Source organism: Aphelocoma coerulescens, chromosome 1A (genome assembly GCF_041296385.1).
Source record: "Aphelocoma coerulescens isolate FSJ_1873_10779 chromosome 1A, UR_Acoe_1.0, whole genome shotgun sequence".
Taxonomy (NCBI): Eukaryota; Metazoa; Chordata; class Aves; order Passeriformes; family Corvidae; genus Aphelocoma; species Aphelocoma coerulescens.
In genome coordinates this window covers 3257921-3275437 of record NC_091014.1, presented here as the reverse complement: position 1 = coordinate 3275437, position 17517 = coordinate 3257921, and the positions used below count along the sequence as shown (strand labels likewise).

The 17517-nt window shown below is 46.9% G+C and overlaps 1 protein-coding gene across 6 annotated transcripts in view; it reads right to left on the bottom strand.

Moving 5' to 3' along the window:
* Positions 1-17517, bottom strand: part of PLXNA4 (plexin A4) — a 394209-nt gene that overhangs the window by 270286 nt on the left and 106406 nt on the right. Inside the window, exon 4 of one of the 6 annotated variants that reach the window (XM_069034287.1) lies at positions 11806-11818. The exons of 4 other annotated variants lie outside the window; for them this stretch is intronic. In XM_069034287.1, the coding sequence (XP_068890388.1) occupies positions 11806-11818 (13 nt within the window). Of the gene's footprint in view, positions 1-6823; positions 6857-11805; positions 11819-17517 lie in introns of all 6 variants that reach the window. One more of the 6 variants, XM_069034263.1, reaches the window with a different exon arrangement.

The following is a 17517-nucleotide window of genomic DNA, read 5'->3' as shown; positions in this document are numbered from 1 at the left end:
AGTCTCCCTGTCTGCAAATACTTAGAACATGCCTGGATGTGACTCTGTGCAATCTGCTCCAGGTGATCCTGCTTTAGCAGCAGCATTGGACTGTATGATCCTCAGCAGTCCCTTCCAGCCCCAACAATTTGGTGATTCCATGAGGCAGAGAAGGGTTAAATGTCAGGATCTGTGGCAGAGGACTCAAAGGGTCCTGTTTTCCTGCTTCCAGTGCTACTTTGCAATAAGATACAGATGCTGGCGGAGGGAGCAGGTCTCCACTGGAAATCCAAGGTGTGTTGTCCTCAGTGCTTCCCTCAGAAGCCAGGCTAATTTGGAAGCTCCCTACCTCCAGCTGATGCTCCTGAGCCTCCCTCCTGTCCTGGAGAAAACCGCCACGGTGCCCCTCCATGCAACTGCAAGAAGAGGAACCAAGATGGTGCAGAAAACAACAGCCTAAAATACTTCCCAAAAGCAGAATCACAGTTAAGAGGCAACTTGATTCTTTCAGCCTGGAGGAGAATGAGGGGAGACTCATCAAGGGCTGCAGGTTTCTTCTGAGGGGCAGTGGAGGGGCAGCTCCAATCTCTGCTCTCTGTGACCAGGGACAGGACCCAAGGGAACAAATGGAGCTGCGTCAGGGAGGTTTAGGTTGGATATCAGGAGTAGGTTCTTCCCCCAGAGGGTGGTGGGGCCCTGACCAGGTTCCCCAGGGAATGGGCACAGCCCCAAGGCTGCCAGAGCTCCAGAATTGCTTGGACAATGCTCTCAGGGATGCACAGGGTGGGATTTTGGGGTGTCTGTGCACGACCATGAGTTGGACTGGATGATCCTTGTGGGTCCCTTCCAACTCAGGATATTCCACGATTGTGTGAAACCGTAGCTGCCATTTATAACTCAGTGTTTTGAAGATACCAAGTGGACAAATGTGCAAAGAGGGCAGGATTATCTCATGTCACAGGTAGGGAACAACGGTCTTCAGAGTGAAATCCCATCCTGCTCCTTGCAGAGCTGCAATAATTACTGCAAACCAGAAACCCTCTGGTCTGTGTGGTTTATACCCATGTCGTGCTTCTGTAAATGGTCCTGGTCAGCAACAGATGGGACCTTTGGGGACTCAACAAAAGCTGCAGATATTTTACATCAGAGCTGGGAATTGCACCTTGAACTCCTAAATTGCAGCCCAAAGCATTAACCAGGGGCTCATCCACTTATATTAAAACAGTGGAAACATTGCCTCCCTGAGGACTTGTCTTCTGGAAAAGCGCACTGCTTTTAAATTCACATTCTGTTATGCTCTGGAAGAATGTTCATATGTCAACAGCTAAGCAAAAATGATTAAAGATCACTGTTTCCTAGTTCCCTGATTGTAAAAAAAAAAAAAAATTTAAAAAAAGTACTGGCTTCAGACAAAGACAACCTTAAAATCCCTTTTTCCATTTCCTACATGAATAGACACAATGGGGTACCCCGAGCCCGCAGCATTCCCCATCAACCTGCTGAAACAACTCATTCAGAGTTGGTTCAAAATACATCTGGAAGGAAGAAAATCTTTTTGAATGAGCACCTTTCAAGCCGTGTCAAGTGAACACAGGCTTTGTAACCGAAGGGGCGTTGAGTAAGATGCAACTCATCAAGACTCAGAATTGCACGGCTTAGATCTGAGGCCCGGGAGGTCGTTGCCTTCCAGATAAAATGCTCCAAGGGTTTTGATCAATCTCAGATAACGCTGAACCCCAAGAGGGAAAATTAGTAAAAACTGGTCAACTGATCTCCCAGTCTAGCAACAGCATAAGAGCTAATCTCCCTTAATCTGATTCAATGGACCCGACTTAACATCTCCTGCCCTTTCATTCTTCGTGGGGGAATAGCAAGGGATGAAATCAGCTCCTTTCCGCTCTCTGATTGTGCTCAGGTCGTGCAGACCTTACATTACCCCCCTCCTCTCCCACCCACAAAGTGCCACCCCAAGACTATTCTTCCCCTGCCATCTAAGATTTCACCCCACCTGGTAAACAGGGAGCTCTCCCCTCCATCCCCCTGCTGTTGCCCCCCACACTTTGAAGTCTCCGGGAGCTAATTAGATCACTTGATTGGAGCAGGAAAAGCGGGATACAGCCTAGAGCAGTGTTTGCTTACTGGGGAACTCATCCTGCCTGCGTGCTTGCTCTTCATCAAACATGAATGTCAACAAAACCTCACTTTCCTCTTTCATGAATTTTGAAAAAGCTCTTTCTGGTTTCTATTTTTCTTCTATTTTTTTTTTCCTTCATTTCTTCCTCCTCTTCCCCTGGGATTCCCAGAAGGGAAACAGCTGAGTTTTATTACAGAGGTCACTACGTCAGGGCTGTGAGTTTGATGGTCCACAGCCTTCCTCGTTGCCTCTTGACCCCCTATAAAATTATTATAGAAGCCTTTCACGTGACACCAATCATACAACAACCCCCCACGAGAGAGGATGAGCAGACGCCACACGCAGACCCCAAATGCAGCAAAGAAAAGGAGCTACACAGATCCCTGGGAAGAAGAAAAGGGCACATTTCCCTTCCAGGGGCCAGGAACACCCCTGGATGTTTAACACCAGTTAAAGCCATGGATGAGGACATCACCTGGACAAAGCAGTCTCTGAATCACATCCTAATGAGCCATAAATGATGAGAAAGTTGTAAACAACCAGGCTGTGAAATTGCGAGTTTGGCATCTGAATTCACCCTCTCTGCAGTGCTGAGATTGAGTTACTTTGGGCACTTTCTTGTGCAGGGATGATGAGATGAGCCTGACTGATTTCAGTCGTTTCAGGGTCTTATTCTAACAGATCTGAGCTGTACTATTGAGAGAGTTTTGCAGACCTGTGAGGAAAATTTTAATTCCAAACAACCGAAAAAAAATGTGGAGGACTGGGGAGACTTTTTAAAATTGTGACTTTTCTTTAAATCGCACCAAATTACATTTTTACCTTTATCTTACAGCATGGAGATAACATTTTACTGCACACAAAGCCCTCATTAGGAGAACTTTTCCACTTAAAATTTAGGCTTTTGCTTTTTATTGCTTCTTAATATTTTTTTTTACTCAAAACTATCTCATCTTTATTCTCCATTTATCACCCTCCTTCGTTACAAATACCAGCAGACTGGCTCACCCTACACACACTTGTCCCATTACCACTTTGTTTCTATTGCCTTTTCTCTGTTTATTGATTAAAGCAAGAGACAATCTATTTTTTTCCTTTTTTTCCCCCTTTTTTTTTTAATGGATATATATCACTGAGCCTTACAGCCACAAAGAACAGGCATTTTGAAACTGGTCTGAGCTCCGCATGCTGAGTGGGCCAACGAGGATTTAATTCAAAGGCTCCTAGAATCAATACTAGCCTTTGACTTGTCCTTATTTTATCCTTGTTGATGGTTGATGTCTGTTGTCAAAACTCCTGGAAGGCGTCTGCTGTGATTTGCTGTAGTGGCTGTGGAGACTTTAATGAGCAGAGTTGTTCTTATATTTGAGATCACCTTCAAGATCCATTACCTGCCCTCACTAGAGAGATCTTGGAAATCTTCCACATGGAGAAGCAACCAAACACCTCCTGTTGCGCCGTTTTCTCTTCCGTGGTTGGACTTATCCTTCCTTAAATTGGCCACTTTGCAGCCCACAGCTCTCGTGACCCCTTCTACCATCCCCGAGGAGCTGTGTGCAGGGTTTGGGGACACCCAGTCTCCTGCATCCCTCAGGTTCCAAGCTGGCAGGCTCACATTTGTCCAGTAGTTTTTCACAGGAATATTTCAAAGAGCATCCCAAGCTGACAAGGAGCCATTATCCTCATCGCTCTACCCAGGAGACAATCAAAGGCAAAGATTTGCCCCAGGAAACGTTCACTGGCGAGTCACACACCAACTCCCAGCTCCTGGCCTAGCACTGACATCACGCTCCACGAGCACGAGGACTTAAAATCTCCCTTTTTAAAGAGCTCGTTAAACCCATCCCAATTCTGCCTTTATTCAGACAGAACCACCCGACCTCTGATAAAAGCCCAAGATGAGACTGGATCTTTATCACCCTGTTTTGGTCTGCAGCCCTGAGCTAGAGTGGGAAGTGGTTTTTTCTGGCACTTGTTTCAACTGAGCCATAAAAACTCTCACACCAGCCCCGACCACGAGCCCTCCTGTTTGTTGAATGGGTGTGTTCTGTGTAATTTACCTTCTGCTTAATCGTTCTCATGCACACGTTAATTGTTCTCCTACATGAGCAGGATACTAATCGGGGCTCAGACAACCCCTCCATCCTACTTTACATGCTGGTTCACGCTTTCCCTTATTTTAACTGGAGCCGTTTTTAATTCCAGTTAGGAAATTGATTATTCACACTTTTATTTGCCTTCTTTAAGAAGAAAGCGCAAGGAGCGCGAGAGGAATTGTAAATGCCTGGGTTAAGACCAGGAATGGAAACCCTGCATGTCAATGTGTGCGTGTGGACGTGTTGTGTGCAGGAAGGGACAGGCAGGGAAGCGTCCTCATCGTGTTCCTGATCAATATTTGGGACGCTTTTTGCAACAGAGGTGCTGAGGCCGGGTCAGCAGGGCAGGGAGGATATAAAGCTTTTTAGGTTGGCAGAAGGATTGCAGGCAATCAGAGAAAAAAAGTCTCACCCAGCACTTAAACTTCCTTGTTTTTGCATGCAAAGCCTGTGCAGGTCTCAGGGGTTCTGAAGTTTAGGAGAGAAGCTCGGCTTGGGAACATCAGAAATGGAAGAGGAGCTGTGCACCGGGTGGGTCAGCGGAAATGGCCGTAGAATCCTAAAATAGCTTGCGTTGGAAAGGACCTTAAAGATCCTCTAATTCCAACCTCCCTGTCATGGAAGAGCATCTGTCCTGGGTTGCAGTGTATTCTATTACCATCCTCATGAGCTGTGGAAATCAGGTGGGGCAGTGTTTCCTTGCCTCCTCCCCCCAGACTCTCTTGCTGTTAATGGCCCATCATTGTCCTGCCCATGACTCAGAGATAACTCCCTCCGGACCATCTTCTGTTAATGAGCCTAATCAACACTTGGCCTCATGACTCATTACCCCATTGTGAGATGCTCCACCCAGAGGGAGGAACCAAGCATCCCATCGTGGATATAATCTGGGACTCTGAGCACCAAAGACACTGGCTCCACTGGATTTCCAGAGGACAGGAGCTACACAGCCACCACTGGACTTTCTGAGGAAGAGCAGACCCCTTCTACTACAGGATCACCACTTCAGAGGACTGCAGCCACCATTCCACCAGACTGCTACCACCACCCTGCCTAACAGGGACTCAGGTTGTATCTTGTCTCTGTCAGTGTTTTCTTTTACTTTCTTTTCCTTTTCTTTAATTTCCATTAAATTGTTATTCTGACTTGGTGCCTCCCACTGGTTTGTTTTCAAACTAGTACAGCATCTTCCACCAGGCCAGGCTGCTCTGAGCCCAGTCCAGCTTGGCCTTGAACACCTTCAAGGCCCCGTGGTCTGACACCAGAAGGGAAGTGTGGGGCTGGTTTGTTCTCAGCTCCTGCTGGGGTTTGCTTATGAACAAGTGGGTGTTGAAGTAGATATTCTGGTCCCAAAGCCCTCAGTGACCCCTCAGACCTCGTAGCTTTGTCTAAAAACCCTAAACTCAGGCTCCACTGTGCTTTCCTTCATCCTGAGCTGGTCACTCATCTCCCTCAGCCAACAGAGAAATGGGCAGCTCTGGGCACCACCCACCTGAGCTCTTTGAGATGGGATGAGATGGTTTCTGTTCAGAAATTCCCCTTCCTCCCCATAAAAAGGTGTGGGATGACTGCACCCTATGGAGACACATCACAAGGCTTTTGGAGACAACCTAGGCTTTATGAGATCTCCCCCAGGGTATTAGAACTTTTCCAAGAGGGTTACAGAAAGCAGAGGGAGGCAAAAGGATCTGCTGAAAAATGCACAGCAGGAACAAATTTCAGCTATGGAAAGTGGAAAGATACTGGATGTATCCAGAAAAATCCCCCCAAAATAATGTTTTTCTATTATGCAGGTGGCTCATTCAAAGCTGCAATTTAAGTTTATCCTCACATTCCTTGCTCCTGTGCAGCCTGAGGTTTCCAGATGAACACCACCCCTCATCATATGACACAGCGAGTGGTAGGAAATATGGCATCTGGTCATTCTCCAGCAAATTGGGAAAATTGGCAAATTCTCTCTCAAAAGAGGAAAAATTGCAATTCTCTGGCAAATTGGGGGCTGTTGCTGCTGGAGCAGAGGAGGACAAGCAACCAAACCACAGCAATCACCAATCCCAGCTGGTATATTTTCTTTTCCAGTATTCTTCTCCTCCTTTATTTCCACTGTTTTTTTTTTCTTTTGATAGAAATACCAGAAATCTCTGCACAGTCCACATTCTTCTGAAAATAAAACCTGCTCAGTAAAAAAGCTGGCTTTGTGCTGAAAACAATAATAACAATAATAAGGAACAAAGTTATTTTAGGCAGATAATGCTTGGCTGGCTCTTATAAAATCCTAGAGGAAGGATCCAGAGCCTGATTCTGTGTTCACATGCATGGACAGCCTTGGCTTCCTCTTGCACACTTGAATCCACCGAGGTCAAATCGTCAGCCTGGTTACATGATGTGGACAAACTCCACCCTTGGGATAAGAAAACATACACAAAAAAGGAACTTTTCTTTCCTTTTGACCTGCTTAAGACTCAAACCCAGGAGTCAGAAGCCAGCATGATGCATTCACCAGTATCCAGCTATTTCATCTCTGGCCAGACACGCTCCGATGAAGTAACAACAGCAGCAGAGTCCCGATGCATTTGAGATAGGCTGGGTATCCCAGAGCAGAACGCAGCAAAACCTCACTCCCCGAGCCTGGCAGGGGCAGTAGCATCTTTATTTCAATCTGGTTTCTACTTTTCTGGTTGAATGCACCAGGAAGTTCCATTATCAGACGTGGAATGTTTGGTGCCGCTGAACTGGAACCGTGGTTCTGATATCATCGACCATTAGGAACCAGGCTTTGCTTGTGATTTGCCAGGCACCTTCAGGTCTCTATTAAACAAGAGAAGTCTAAAACTCCTGGAAGCTGTGGGGATTTGAGGCTCCTGCACTGCCTGCATAGCCAGGCAAGTCCTTCCCTTAGTGTTTACAACATGCTTTAAGCCCCCCTTTTAGTAAGTTGATTTTTCAAGCAAATCGTTGAGGACACAAATAAATGCTCTTTCCTGCTCTCAGCAAGCAACACTGCCAGGACATATCCTGTCTTTTCACTCCTGTTCCCTCCAGGCAGTGTACTGCCAAATCCCAGTGGGATAAAATTGCTCGGATGTGGGCTGAAATCTCAAAAATCTAATCCGTTTCCTCCAAATGGCTGCAGTTTGGAAATACCAAATTCTGCCTGCCTTTTCCTCCCCCTCCCAGACTGGAAGGTGACCAGCAGGCAAGGAGTTACCTCTGATAAAAGTGGAGGCGACAGCATTGAGTCTATAAAAAACGAACACCTGCCCTCAGATTTCCCTCGAAGTAACAGATATTTTAGGTACTGTCTGCAGACAACAACCCTCTCTAAAGAACATCTGCTCTGGTGAACACCAGTTATGAGCTCTCCTCCTGGAAATCTCTATAAATAACAATGCACTGAGGGCTGAGTAAAACCTCATCAAATTTGGAAAGCCTGAGAACTTCTCTTTGCTCAGCACCCGGGAAGGGGAGGAAAAGGGAAACAGCAGAAGGCAATGCCCAAAACTAAGTCCATGTGCAATGTCCGAATAGGAGCCCCAGAGACCAAGCCCAATTGGAAGGCACATGGATTCAGATACTGGGAATTTGACGAAGTGCCAGAGACATAAAGAAATCAGGCTGGGCTCCCCATAGATAGCTGGAAGGGTAGAGGGAAAGTTTTTAGGCAAAGTGCTAACTAGAAAAAGGAACCACAAGCAACTTTACTCCCGTTGTTTGATTGCCAGACGTATTGAGGGAGCAGAACTTTATGCATCCTTTATACGAGAGTGGGATTTCATCAAAGGGATAATAACTGCATCATCAATTTCTCCTTTGAAATGAAACCCAAACATTGCCTGAATGCAGAAGCCAACAGCAGTAGCAATAACAGTGCTGGAAAGAAGTCTGTAATTGCAATGCCATAAACCATAATCTTTGTTTTAGAAATAACACCTGCTCTCCAAGTGACTTACTCTCCGTGGTGCCACCTCTAGAAACTCCCTGCTAGCGGTGGCAGCCGGCTTAGGAGCTCATATAAAACGCTCAAGCACCCCCGCCTCGTGAAAACATATTAACTAAATGGAGCTGCAGGCTTCATTCCTCTTTCCTAGAAGATGATTCCTGCCTCCAGCTCCACTCCTCGTAATTTATTTTCCCTTTTTAAGTGCTGATATGCATGCTGCTAAAAAAAAAAAAAAAGAAATGCTTTTCTGATTATAGTGGCAGAGAGAAGGCTGCAGAGCTGCCTTGCTGCTCTGCATGGGAAACTTTAGTTCACTTCTCTCCAGTGAAGATTTCTTTTTTATCTCCTTTGGGTGTTTTCATTTTTGGTTGGGTTGTTTTTCAGTTGGTTTGGGTTTTTAGTTGAAAGCTCAGACATACTTATTATCCTCTCCATCAAGCAACCTCACAGCTGCAAAAATGAGGGGAAAGTTATTAGCCCAGAGAGCAACAGGGACTTATTTAAAGCAGGGAAGGAAGAGGGTTTGTGCAGCTCGCTGGGAGAGGATGGGAATGGAGCAAATGACTGCCCTGAAGGGGGGCAGACAGAGTTCAAGCCACTCCAGAGTTCAGGGCAAAGTGAACTGAGGATTTGTGGAAGGTGCTGGCTCGGTGGTCTGGGCTGCAAAGCTGCTTTTCCTGCTCCTCATTCATCTCCCTGGGTCCATCACGGAATATCCTGAGTTGGAAGGGCTCCACAAGGATCATCGAGTCCAACTCCTGCCCTGCATAGGACACCCCCAAGAATCCCACAATGACCCTGACATGAAAATCATGGAAATGGAATTGCCTTTTTAATCAGGAGCATGGTAAATCAAGAGCCTCTGCTTGAATTTGCACTATGAAAGGGCACAACCCTCTTCAATCCCGGGTGATTTTCTGTTCCCATCCCTTTTTGCTAGAGTTGCCAGTGGGAACCACCACCCAGTTGCCAAACCCTTCACCAAGAAAACTTGGGTGTAAGAGCTCAATCTCATTCTTGCCTCAGTAGGGTCTGCCAAAAAAATTTCTTGTTGACCACAAGGCTTCAAATTGTGTGTTTGGAAACCCCTCTGTGGTTTGTGAGACTTCAGTGGGATAATATGAAAGAGAGAGCAAAAGGCACCGTGGAAAAAACAGAGGGAGTGACAGGTAGATGCTGACTTTGCAGAAGGAGGGGAAGATTTTTGGGATTGGCATAAAACTCACCCAATGTTGCTGCAAGAAAATTACTCTGCACATTGTCTGGAGACTCCCAAAGTAACAGGAGTTTCCCACTGACTTCAAAGGGCTGTAGACAAAGCCCACAGAGAGTTTTTCACTTCCCTGTGCTGACAGAAAACCGAAAATTGCAGGAATTGAAGCAAATCTTTTCTCCTCCATTCGTGATACGCAGGGATTCCCCAGATGGGCTGTTCCTGCACAGTACAGTTTTGTCCTTAGGAAAGGCACCAGGAAAATGGACTTGAAAGGAAATTTGGAGTTTACCCACAGAGCACGTAAAGCAAAGTAGAGGTGACTCTGGAGCACTACAGAATCCAGGCTTAAGATTTAGGGTAAGTCTGGACCCCCTGCTTCCCCTGCCTTATTCTGTGCTTGCCTTTGGGTAGGATCAGCAATTTGGGAGGACTGAGTCAAACTCAACAGTGAAAACCAAGATGAGAAAGAGTCATGGAAAGCCTTTTCCTTCATGAGGTTGGAATAACAGCCAGGACACACCTCACATTCACATCTGACCCAGTACCATCCACTGACTTGGGTGCTGACCCATGTGATGGGTTCTAAAAATCACGGAATCACAAAACCATTAAGGGTGGAAAAGCCCTCAAAGACATCGAATCCAACACTGCCAAGCCCACCACTAAACCATGTCCTGTGAACCCAACCCACCCAACTCCCTACTTTCAAGGCAGGTGTTTTCCTGCCCTGATGCAAAGGACCAAGTCCAAGAGTGCATCCTGGTACTCTCACTCCCCATGGGGTCACACCACCAACCCCAAAGTCTGAGCTCCAGCTTCCTCCTCCTCCTCCTCTTCCCACAGTGCTGACAGAACTGATGTGGCCTTTCTTTGCCTCCAGCCCCGGTGCTCTTTTCCCAGCTCTCTCTGTGGGACTTTTGTTCCTCCCAACAAAGGGAGGTGCTCTGTTCCCCAGCCAGGGAGCTCCTTTTCCCGTCTGGGTCCTGATGAAAGGAGTGACACTTGAAACCAGCCTGGATGGCTCTGGCCCTGTTTCTAATTAGCACATCATCTGCTCGCTTCTAAAAACAGCCGCCCGCATGTGTGCCTGGAAGGGGAGCTGCTTGCAGCAGCATCTCCCTCTCCAAGCAGCCTGGAATCAGCCTGGCTGGGCCACCTGGACACGCACCAGGGCATCTGACATGGTTTTGTAGCCCCAACCCAGCCACAGGACACCCAGCAAAGCCAAGCAGGGTGATTTTCCCCCAAGGGGAAGCAGCTGAGCAGGGACACTCCTTGTCCGTTCCACCCAGGGAGCTCACCAGGCCATCAAGTCTCCTTGGAGTTTCTCTCCATGCTTCAAGTCTCGTGTTGGGATTCCTAGACTGTGACTGGGCACTTCAAATTGACAACTAGACTGCTTTTACACAGGGCACAGATCACAAAGAAGCAGACTGGGATGGGGATTTATGGTGGGATTTTTAGCTGGAAACAACAGTTTGGTCATAGAATCATCAGGCTGGAAGAGACCTCTAAAATCAAGTCCAACTATTATCCTAAGGTGCATATTCTCTCCCATTTTGATTCATTTCTTTTCTTTACAATAATGTCCTGAACCTACCTTCCTTCCTCCCTTCCTCCCTTTTTTTTCCCCTTTTCCCCCTTTTTTTTCCCCCTTTTCCCACCTTTGTTTTAATTTCTCCCTTTTCTTTCCTTTTTCCCTTTTTTCCCCTCTCCGTTTTTTTTCAAAATTCATTAGGCAGCACAGCAGGAATTCAGCCATTGAGAAACTTTCTGCGATGCAAAAATATCGTGTGCCGTCTCGGGGAACAGATATGTGTGGGAGAGAGGTAATTACTGCTCTTCGTATCTGTCTCTGGCTCTGGAATTAATCCACGGAGAGCACTGAATTAACTTAAGACCGGGGAGATCTGAGGATTGTTTCTGGCAGTCCGTCCCAGCGATGCCGGACCTGGTGCGAGCCTTTGGACAGGAGCCAAGGCTGACTGAGAGCCAAAGGCAGGGCTGCAGACATGGCAGGTCCTGCTGGAACACAGACAGGCTCTGGGAGGGATGTACATGAGAAATTTGGGGAGATTCCCTGTCCCATCCACCCTTTCAGATCATAAAGAACCCAGAAATCAGGCTGCATGTTAAAAGATCTGTCCTTAAATGTCTCCTAGGAAGAGAGATGAGGGCGACTAGGAAAACATCTGACAGGTAGGAAGAGTAAGGTCCAGGTCAGCAAGGCAGCATGTAGGACCAGGCAAAGGATTATATTCTCTCCACCCTGTCTCCTGTGTCAGATCTGAGCCCAGACTAATCCAGCCTGTCCTGAGCTTTATTTCTAAGACAGCAGTGAAAAGAGATTTTTTGATTTTTAAAATTTTTTACTGTGAAACAGCCACTGTGCCCAGTGAAATCTCTGTCTCTGTCTGGAGGGAAGCAGGAAGGGGACCACAGATGGCAAATCTCTAGTGGGAGGTGTCCCTGCCCAAGGCATAGGGACTGGAATGAGATGGTCTTTAAGGTCCCTTCCAACTCAAACCATTTTAAGATTCTATGAAAAAGAAGCAAAGGTTCAAAGACAGGACAGCAGGTGGATGGTAAAAGTCAGGTATTTAGGTCCTGTTGTCTCTTCAAAGCTTGGGTCTTCTTTAAACTAAGGAATCAGAGATGGGAAGCACAAATTTGTGTCTGTATTTTAGCTTCCATTATAGTCTTGAATTAATAATCGAGTCAATCCTGGACTTGAGGGCTGTCAGATAAATATTGGATGTGCTCCAGCCTGGATCCAGCTTCCTACAGAGAGCAGGGGCAGCCTTTGAGCTTAAGCAAGGCTCCGCATTTTGCTTATGACTTCTCCAAAGTTCACATTCTAAATCCGAGTTCAGCTCACAACAGAAGACACGTAATCCCGATCCATTCCTGATCCCAGGATTCATTCCTCCCACTCATCAGCTCTCAGATTCATTTGGTCTATCCCTGCTCCAATATCCCTCCTCCTCTGGCAGTGTGGGATGCTCCACATACCCCGAGAGGTTGGCCGGGCAGCTCCAAGGCCAGCTCTGCCAGCTTGCCCACATGACATGGCTGTGGCCCTCTCCAAAGGTATCAGGGTTTCGAGAGCTGTGGGATTTCCTTTCGGAGCACAGCTTGTCACAGACCAAGATGTGATTTCTCTGAAGCTCTGCCCAGCCAATCTCCAGCTCACCGTAAACCCCTGGGGATGCTGAGCTAAACGTGGTCCAGATGGCACTGGAAGACACGAGACATCAGCAAGTCACATCCAGCCTAAGACAGTGATACCTTTCAGGGGCTGCCCGTGCCCAGATGATGACAAGGAAAATCAGAGCGGACCTGAAAAAGGAAAGGAGCTTTCCCTCCCCTCAATGCTGCCTCTGCTTCACGAGACTGTTTCCAAACCTATCCACTCCCTTGCTTTTCCTTTCACAGTTTCTTCACAGCTCCATCTCAGCCAGAAGTTGAGCCATCTGAGCTCACATGAGAAAGACTTTTCAGATGTGGAATCTGGCTCAGTGGCAAACCTGGAAATCTCAGAGGCAAACTGGGCTCATTGGGTTCACCACCAAATATCCCAAAGGTTCACGTGTGTCACCAGAGAAGAACTGAGTCCTCAACACTTACTGAACCCTCTGAGATTTGTCTAACGTGGCACAAATCTTCTTAAATCTGTGTTAAAAATCTCTCCCTTGTAAACCACGTTTCCTGTTCTCCCTGTTGGAATTCACCTGGCAGTAGCAGCTTGGCAGGATTCAGTCCATGCTGAAGGATATTGTGGCATTTCTCAGGCATCCATGAGCACCCTGGAGAAACAGGGATACGGCAAACAGACTCACGTGAAAAAGACTTTTCAGATGTGAAATCTGGCTCAGTGGCAAACCAGAAAATCTCAGAGGCAAATTGGGCACGTTAGGTTCACCACCAAATATCCCAAAGGTTCACATGTGTCTCTCTGGAGAATAAATGCAGAGTAAACTACACTGAGTGATCTTCCCCAGACCTCAGGAGACTGTGGCAGCATCTCGCTCACAAGCTCCCAGAGCCTGATAGAGATGCTGAACAGCTCTGTGTCCATGCGACAGTACAGTGGGCACTGATTGAAAAAGCCCTGGCATGGAGTGCCCTCACATCACCTCCGAGCACTGCTGACATCCCTCAGTCTGCTCCACGCTGGGAAGAATCTTCTGGATCAGTTTGCAGCCATTTGTCGCCGGGAGAACTGGGAATCACCTTCGGAACATTTCCCTCCAAGCTTCCCCGTGCCCTGCCCTGGATGTAAACACAGCCCAGAGCCACAGCTTGGTTTCCACAACTGTATCTACTGAGTTATTTTTATCTCTGGTCCTCTCTGCATAAAATAAATCAGTAATTTATTCTTTGCCTACGATTACTGATGAGAGAGCTCCGCATGTGAGTTCTCAGCGGGGAAATTGGGGATGTACCGAGAGTTCCCATCTGTGCCCTGCCAGATCTGCACCTCAGTTCCTCCTTCCCTAACAAGGGTGATCGCTCACCACGGGGGGATTGTGAGCACAGGGATTTGGGAAAGGCTTATGCATGGAAGGGAGATTAACACGACCTTGAGCCGTCTGGCTGGAAAACGTGGGAAGCATGAGAGTGATGTTCACTGGATCCAGCATTCCAGTGAGGCAGGACAGTTGCTGCCTTTCCTCTCACCTACTCCGTGGAAAGCTAAGCAAAAATTTCCTTAAGATTTAGTCTTTTGTGGGGTATTTATTTATTTATTTGTTATTCCCAGCTGGACCACAAGTGGCTGATGATTTCCATGGAGTGAATGGCCTTGCAGAGTGCTGGGAGGAGGCTGGTTTTGGTCCCTCCTCCCTGCTCTGAGGGAAAACTCTGCTCTGAGGGATTACCTGTTCCCTAAGGCAGGTGAATAGAGGATGCTGCATGATTGGAGCCCCACAGATCTGGGTTAGCACCCCCCTTGTGAGAGGCTCCCCATCTGACCTTGAACATGTTGCTTAGAGGTTCATCTCAGAGCCGATTAAGGGATTTAAAATAATTTTCCTTCAAACTACCAGGAAGGGTTTACTTATGGTTGTTTGGTTGTTTTTTTTCCATTTCTCTTAAATCTGTTAGTTGGCTTCAAATATCTCAGTCCTAATCTGCCTGGGTTGCAGATGCAGCCATCCATCAGATGCAACTGCTCTACACAGTCATTAATGAATTTCAAGTTCTTTGGACTGACTGCATGGTCCCCATATTATAATTTCTCAGTCTGACCAGATAAACTGACTTTTCAGCGTCCAGTTTCATTGCAAAAATGAACATAAACTGTGGTACCTGCAAAAAAAAAATCTGTAGGAGGGCTAAAAAAACACTTTGTGAGAGTGTCCAGACAAAAATGAGCTGCAAACACCGAGCAGCTCATCCCTTCACACCCATCATCCTGCTTGGCAGGACTCAGACACCTCAGGTGACCTGGAACTGGACAAGATTTAGAAGTTTTCCTTGGTTTTTCCATGGGGGACAGAGCTAAACTTGCTCTTGTGGTCTTGAGATCTCTTGTGGTCTCCTCCAAAGGGATCAATGCAAGTGCAGGGAGGAACAGAAGCCATGGAATCAGCTGGCCAAGAGCTGTATTTGATCTTGTCTCTTAATATTTATGTCTTTTCTGAGGCCAAATTAAAGCACAGGATTTTGTGATATTGGGGTGTGAGTTCCTATCTGCTGTTCCTGAGATAAACAGGAACAGAGCTGTGTAAGATCTCAACAGATAAATTTCTGCCTTATCCCTGATCACCCTGGCTGTGACATTTTTGCCCTCCAGCTACAGGGACTGGGTGATCACAGACTTTATTTCAGCACTGCCAGAACGGGGTTTAGATCTCCTGTTGCATTGTGGATGCTTGTTTTGCTCTCATGTTGAGAGGAATGCTCCAGACAGAGGAATCATCAATGATCTTGGAGAAAAAGCATGCCACCTTCTGTGAACTTTTCTGTGTGACTTCCCCAGAGAAAGTTGTGTTCTCAAGTTCAGATGTTGTTAATATCCTCCATGAGGAGGAAAACACAGCAGCTGGTCTTGTGAGACTGACTGCAGAGAGAAAACTCCCAGCTATGGCTTCAGTGCCATGGGAGAGTGAAATATTAGTCCATACCACCTCAAGCTTTTGGTGGAGGTGAATGAATTTCATCCCATTTCTCCTAAGTTCTGCAAACACAGGGATGTAAAAGCACTGAGACAGAGATGAGCAAAGCAGCTCTCAAAGACAGTATTCGACACCAAGATGCCTCTGATGAAAGTGTTTTGGGGTTTGAGATGGTTTTGAAGCCACAGTTTGTTCTCAACGACCCCCAGAAAAACAAGGAGGAGAACAGACACAGGGAGATGAGGGAGGTGAGGGAAGTTTGGGAAGGACATGGAGCAGTGCCAGCCATGCCAGCAATGCAACACCAGTCATGCTGCCATGGTGTTTTTAGCCCAAAAATGCTGTATTTATGCACAGGGACACCAGGCACTCCCCAAGCCCTTGGGACAGGTATCAGGAAGTCCTTCAGGAGTGGTCACAAGCCACCTGCACTGTGGCATCCTGAGATTTTGTGGAGGCACAGGATTAATCCAGCCAAATAAGAGGCCAAGCTTGGCTCCATGTGGAAGCACGGGGTGTGCACTGCTCTGGTGAACTCTGTTCAGATTATATTCCTCTATACCCTCAATTTTCAGTGGGGATGGTGGGTGGTGTTGGGCCTGAGAATGGGCTGATAAGTAGATAATACATTGATAATACAGATAATATATAGATAATATTCCCATAAAGGCAGAAAAAGAGGGCATAACCCATTTTGAAAAACACAAGACCCACCACCAATGCCTTTCAAAACACCCAGGATTTCCTTTTCTGCTGAATCCAGCACACCATCCCCGTCATCTTCTATAAGACCTCTCTAGTGCTCCTAAATTTGGCAGCTGTCATCTACAGGAGTTACATGATCTGGAGCTAATGCAATTAGCTGTGACTTTGAAGGCACACAGCAGCTTCTCATCATTCTCAGAAGAGCCTTAGACAACTTGGGGACAGCAGCCAAGCTCAAAATGACTGCCAGGAGTGTCATGTGCTGTTCCAGAGCTGAGAGAGTGTCTGCAATGGGAACGGAGCCTTGAACAGATTGGGGAAAGGATGGAGCAGGGAGGGAAGGCAAGAATGAATGAAGACAAAGATGGATCAGCACCAGAGAAGGGATGGCTGCAGGTTACGGGGTCAGAGTGCAAAGGGAAGGAAAAAGGGAAGGATAGTGGGAATGAAGATGGGACATAGAGGGGGTAGATAGAGGGGATAAGGCGAAGAAAAAATAATCAAGTGGGTTAAACTGGGTTAGCTGGGGAAGAGAATTTGGACTGGGAGGGGGAAGGCAGTGCATCGATTTTGGGAAGCTGGGGTTAGTTTGTATCAGCTGTAAGAAGCTTTTCAGATGCTGTCATTGCTGGCTATGATTAAACATGGCCTGGCAAAAAAGGTGATATCACTAAAGTGCCATCAAATGCAGGAAAAGGACAATTGTCTGCAGCAGAACAAGTAAATAACTCAAGAAATAGTCCCCATTGGCCCATAAAGCTGTTCCTGTTCATGTGGTTGGGTCTTTTATTAGACTTGACAGATCACAAAAAGTTATAATAACTCCTTTCAAGGATCAGGAGTTTTGCCAGAGCCTCTGAGAGGGTCCATTATCTTCCTTCATTTCATTGCCAGAGAGGCACCAGTGGTGCAACACCTTCACCAAGGAGCCCCTGCCACTGGTTTTGGGGGATCAGGGTCCCAGCTGGACCAGGACAATGAGTTTGTGAATTTGGGTGTGTTGTCCTTTAGCACAGGGGAGGGAAGGAGTATTCAGGCCCAGCTACACAGGTAGGAGCTCCTCAAATTAGACATAAGAAAGAAATATTTTATAGTAGGCATGGTGAGGCACAAATTGCTCAGAGAGGTGGTAAATGCCTCATCCCTGGAAAAATTCAAGTTGGACAGGGCTCTGAACAACCTGGTCTACTGGAAGCTGTCCCTGCCCATGGTAGGGGGGTTGAACTACACCTTGGAAGGTCCCTTTTAACCCAAATTATTCTCTGACCCCATGCACGGAAGGCGTCAAAAAGAGCTGTGACATTGCAGCAAGCCATAATAGCATTCCT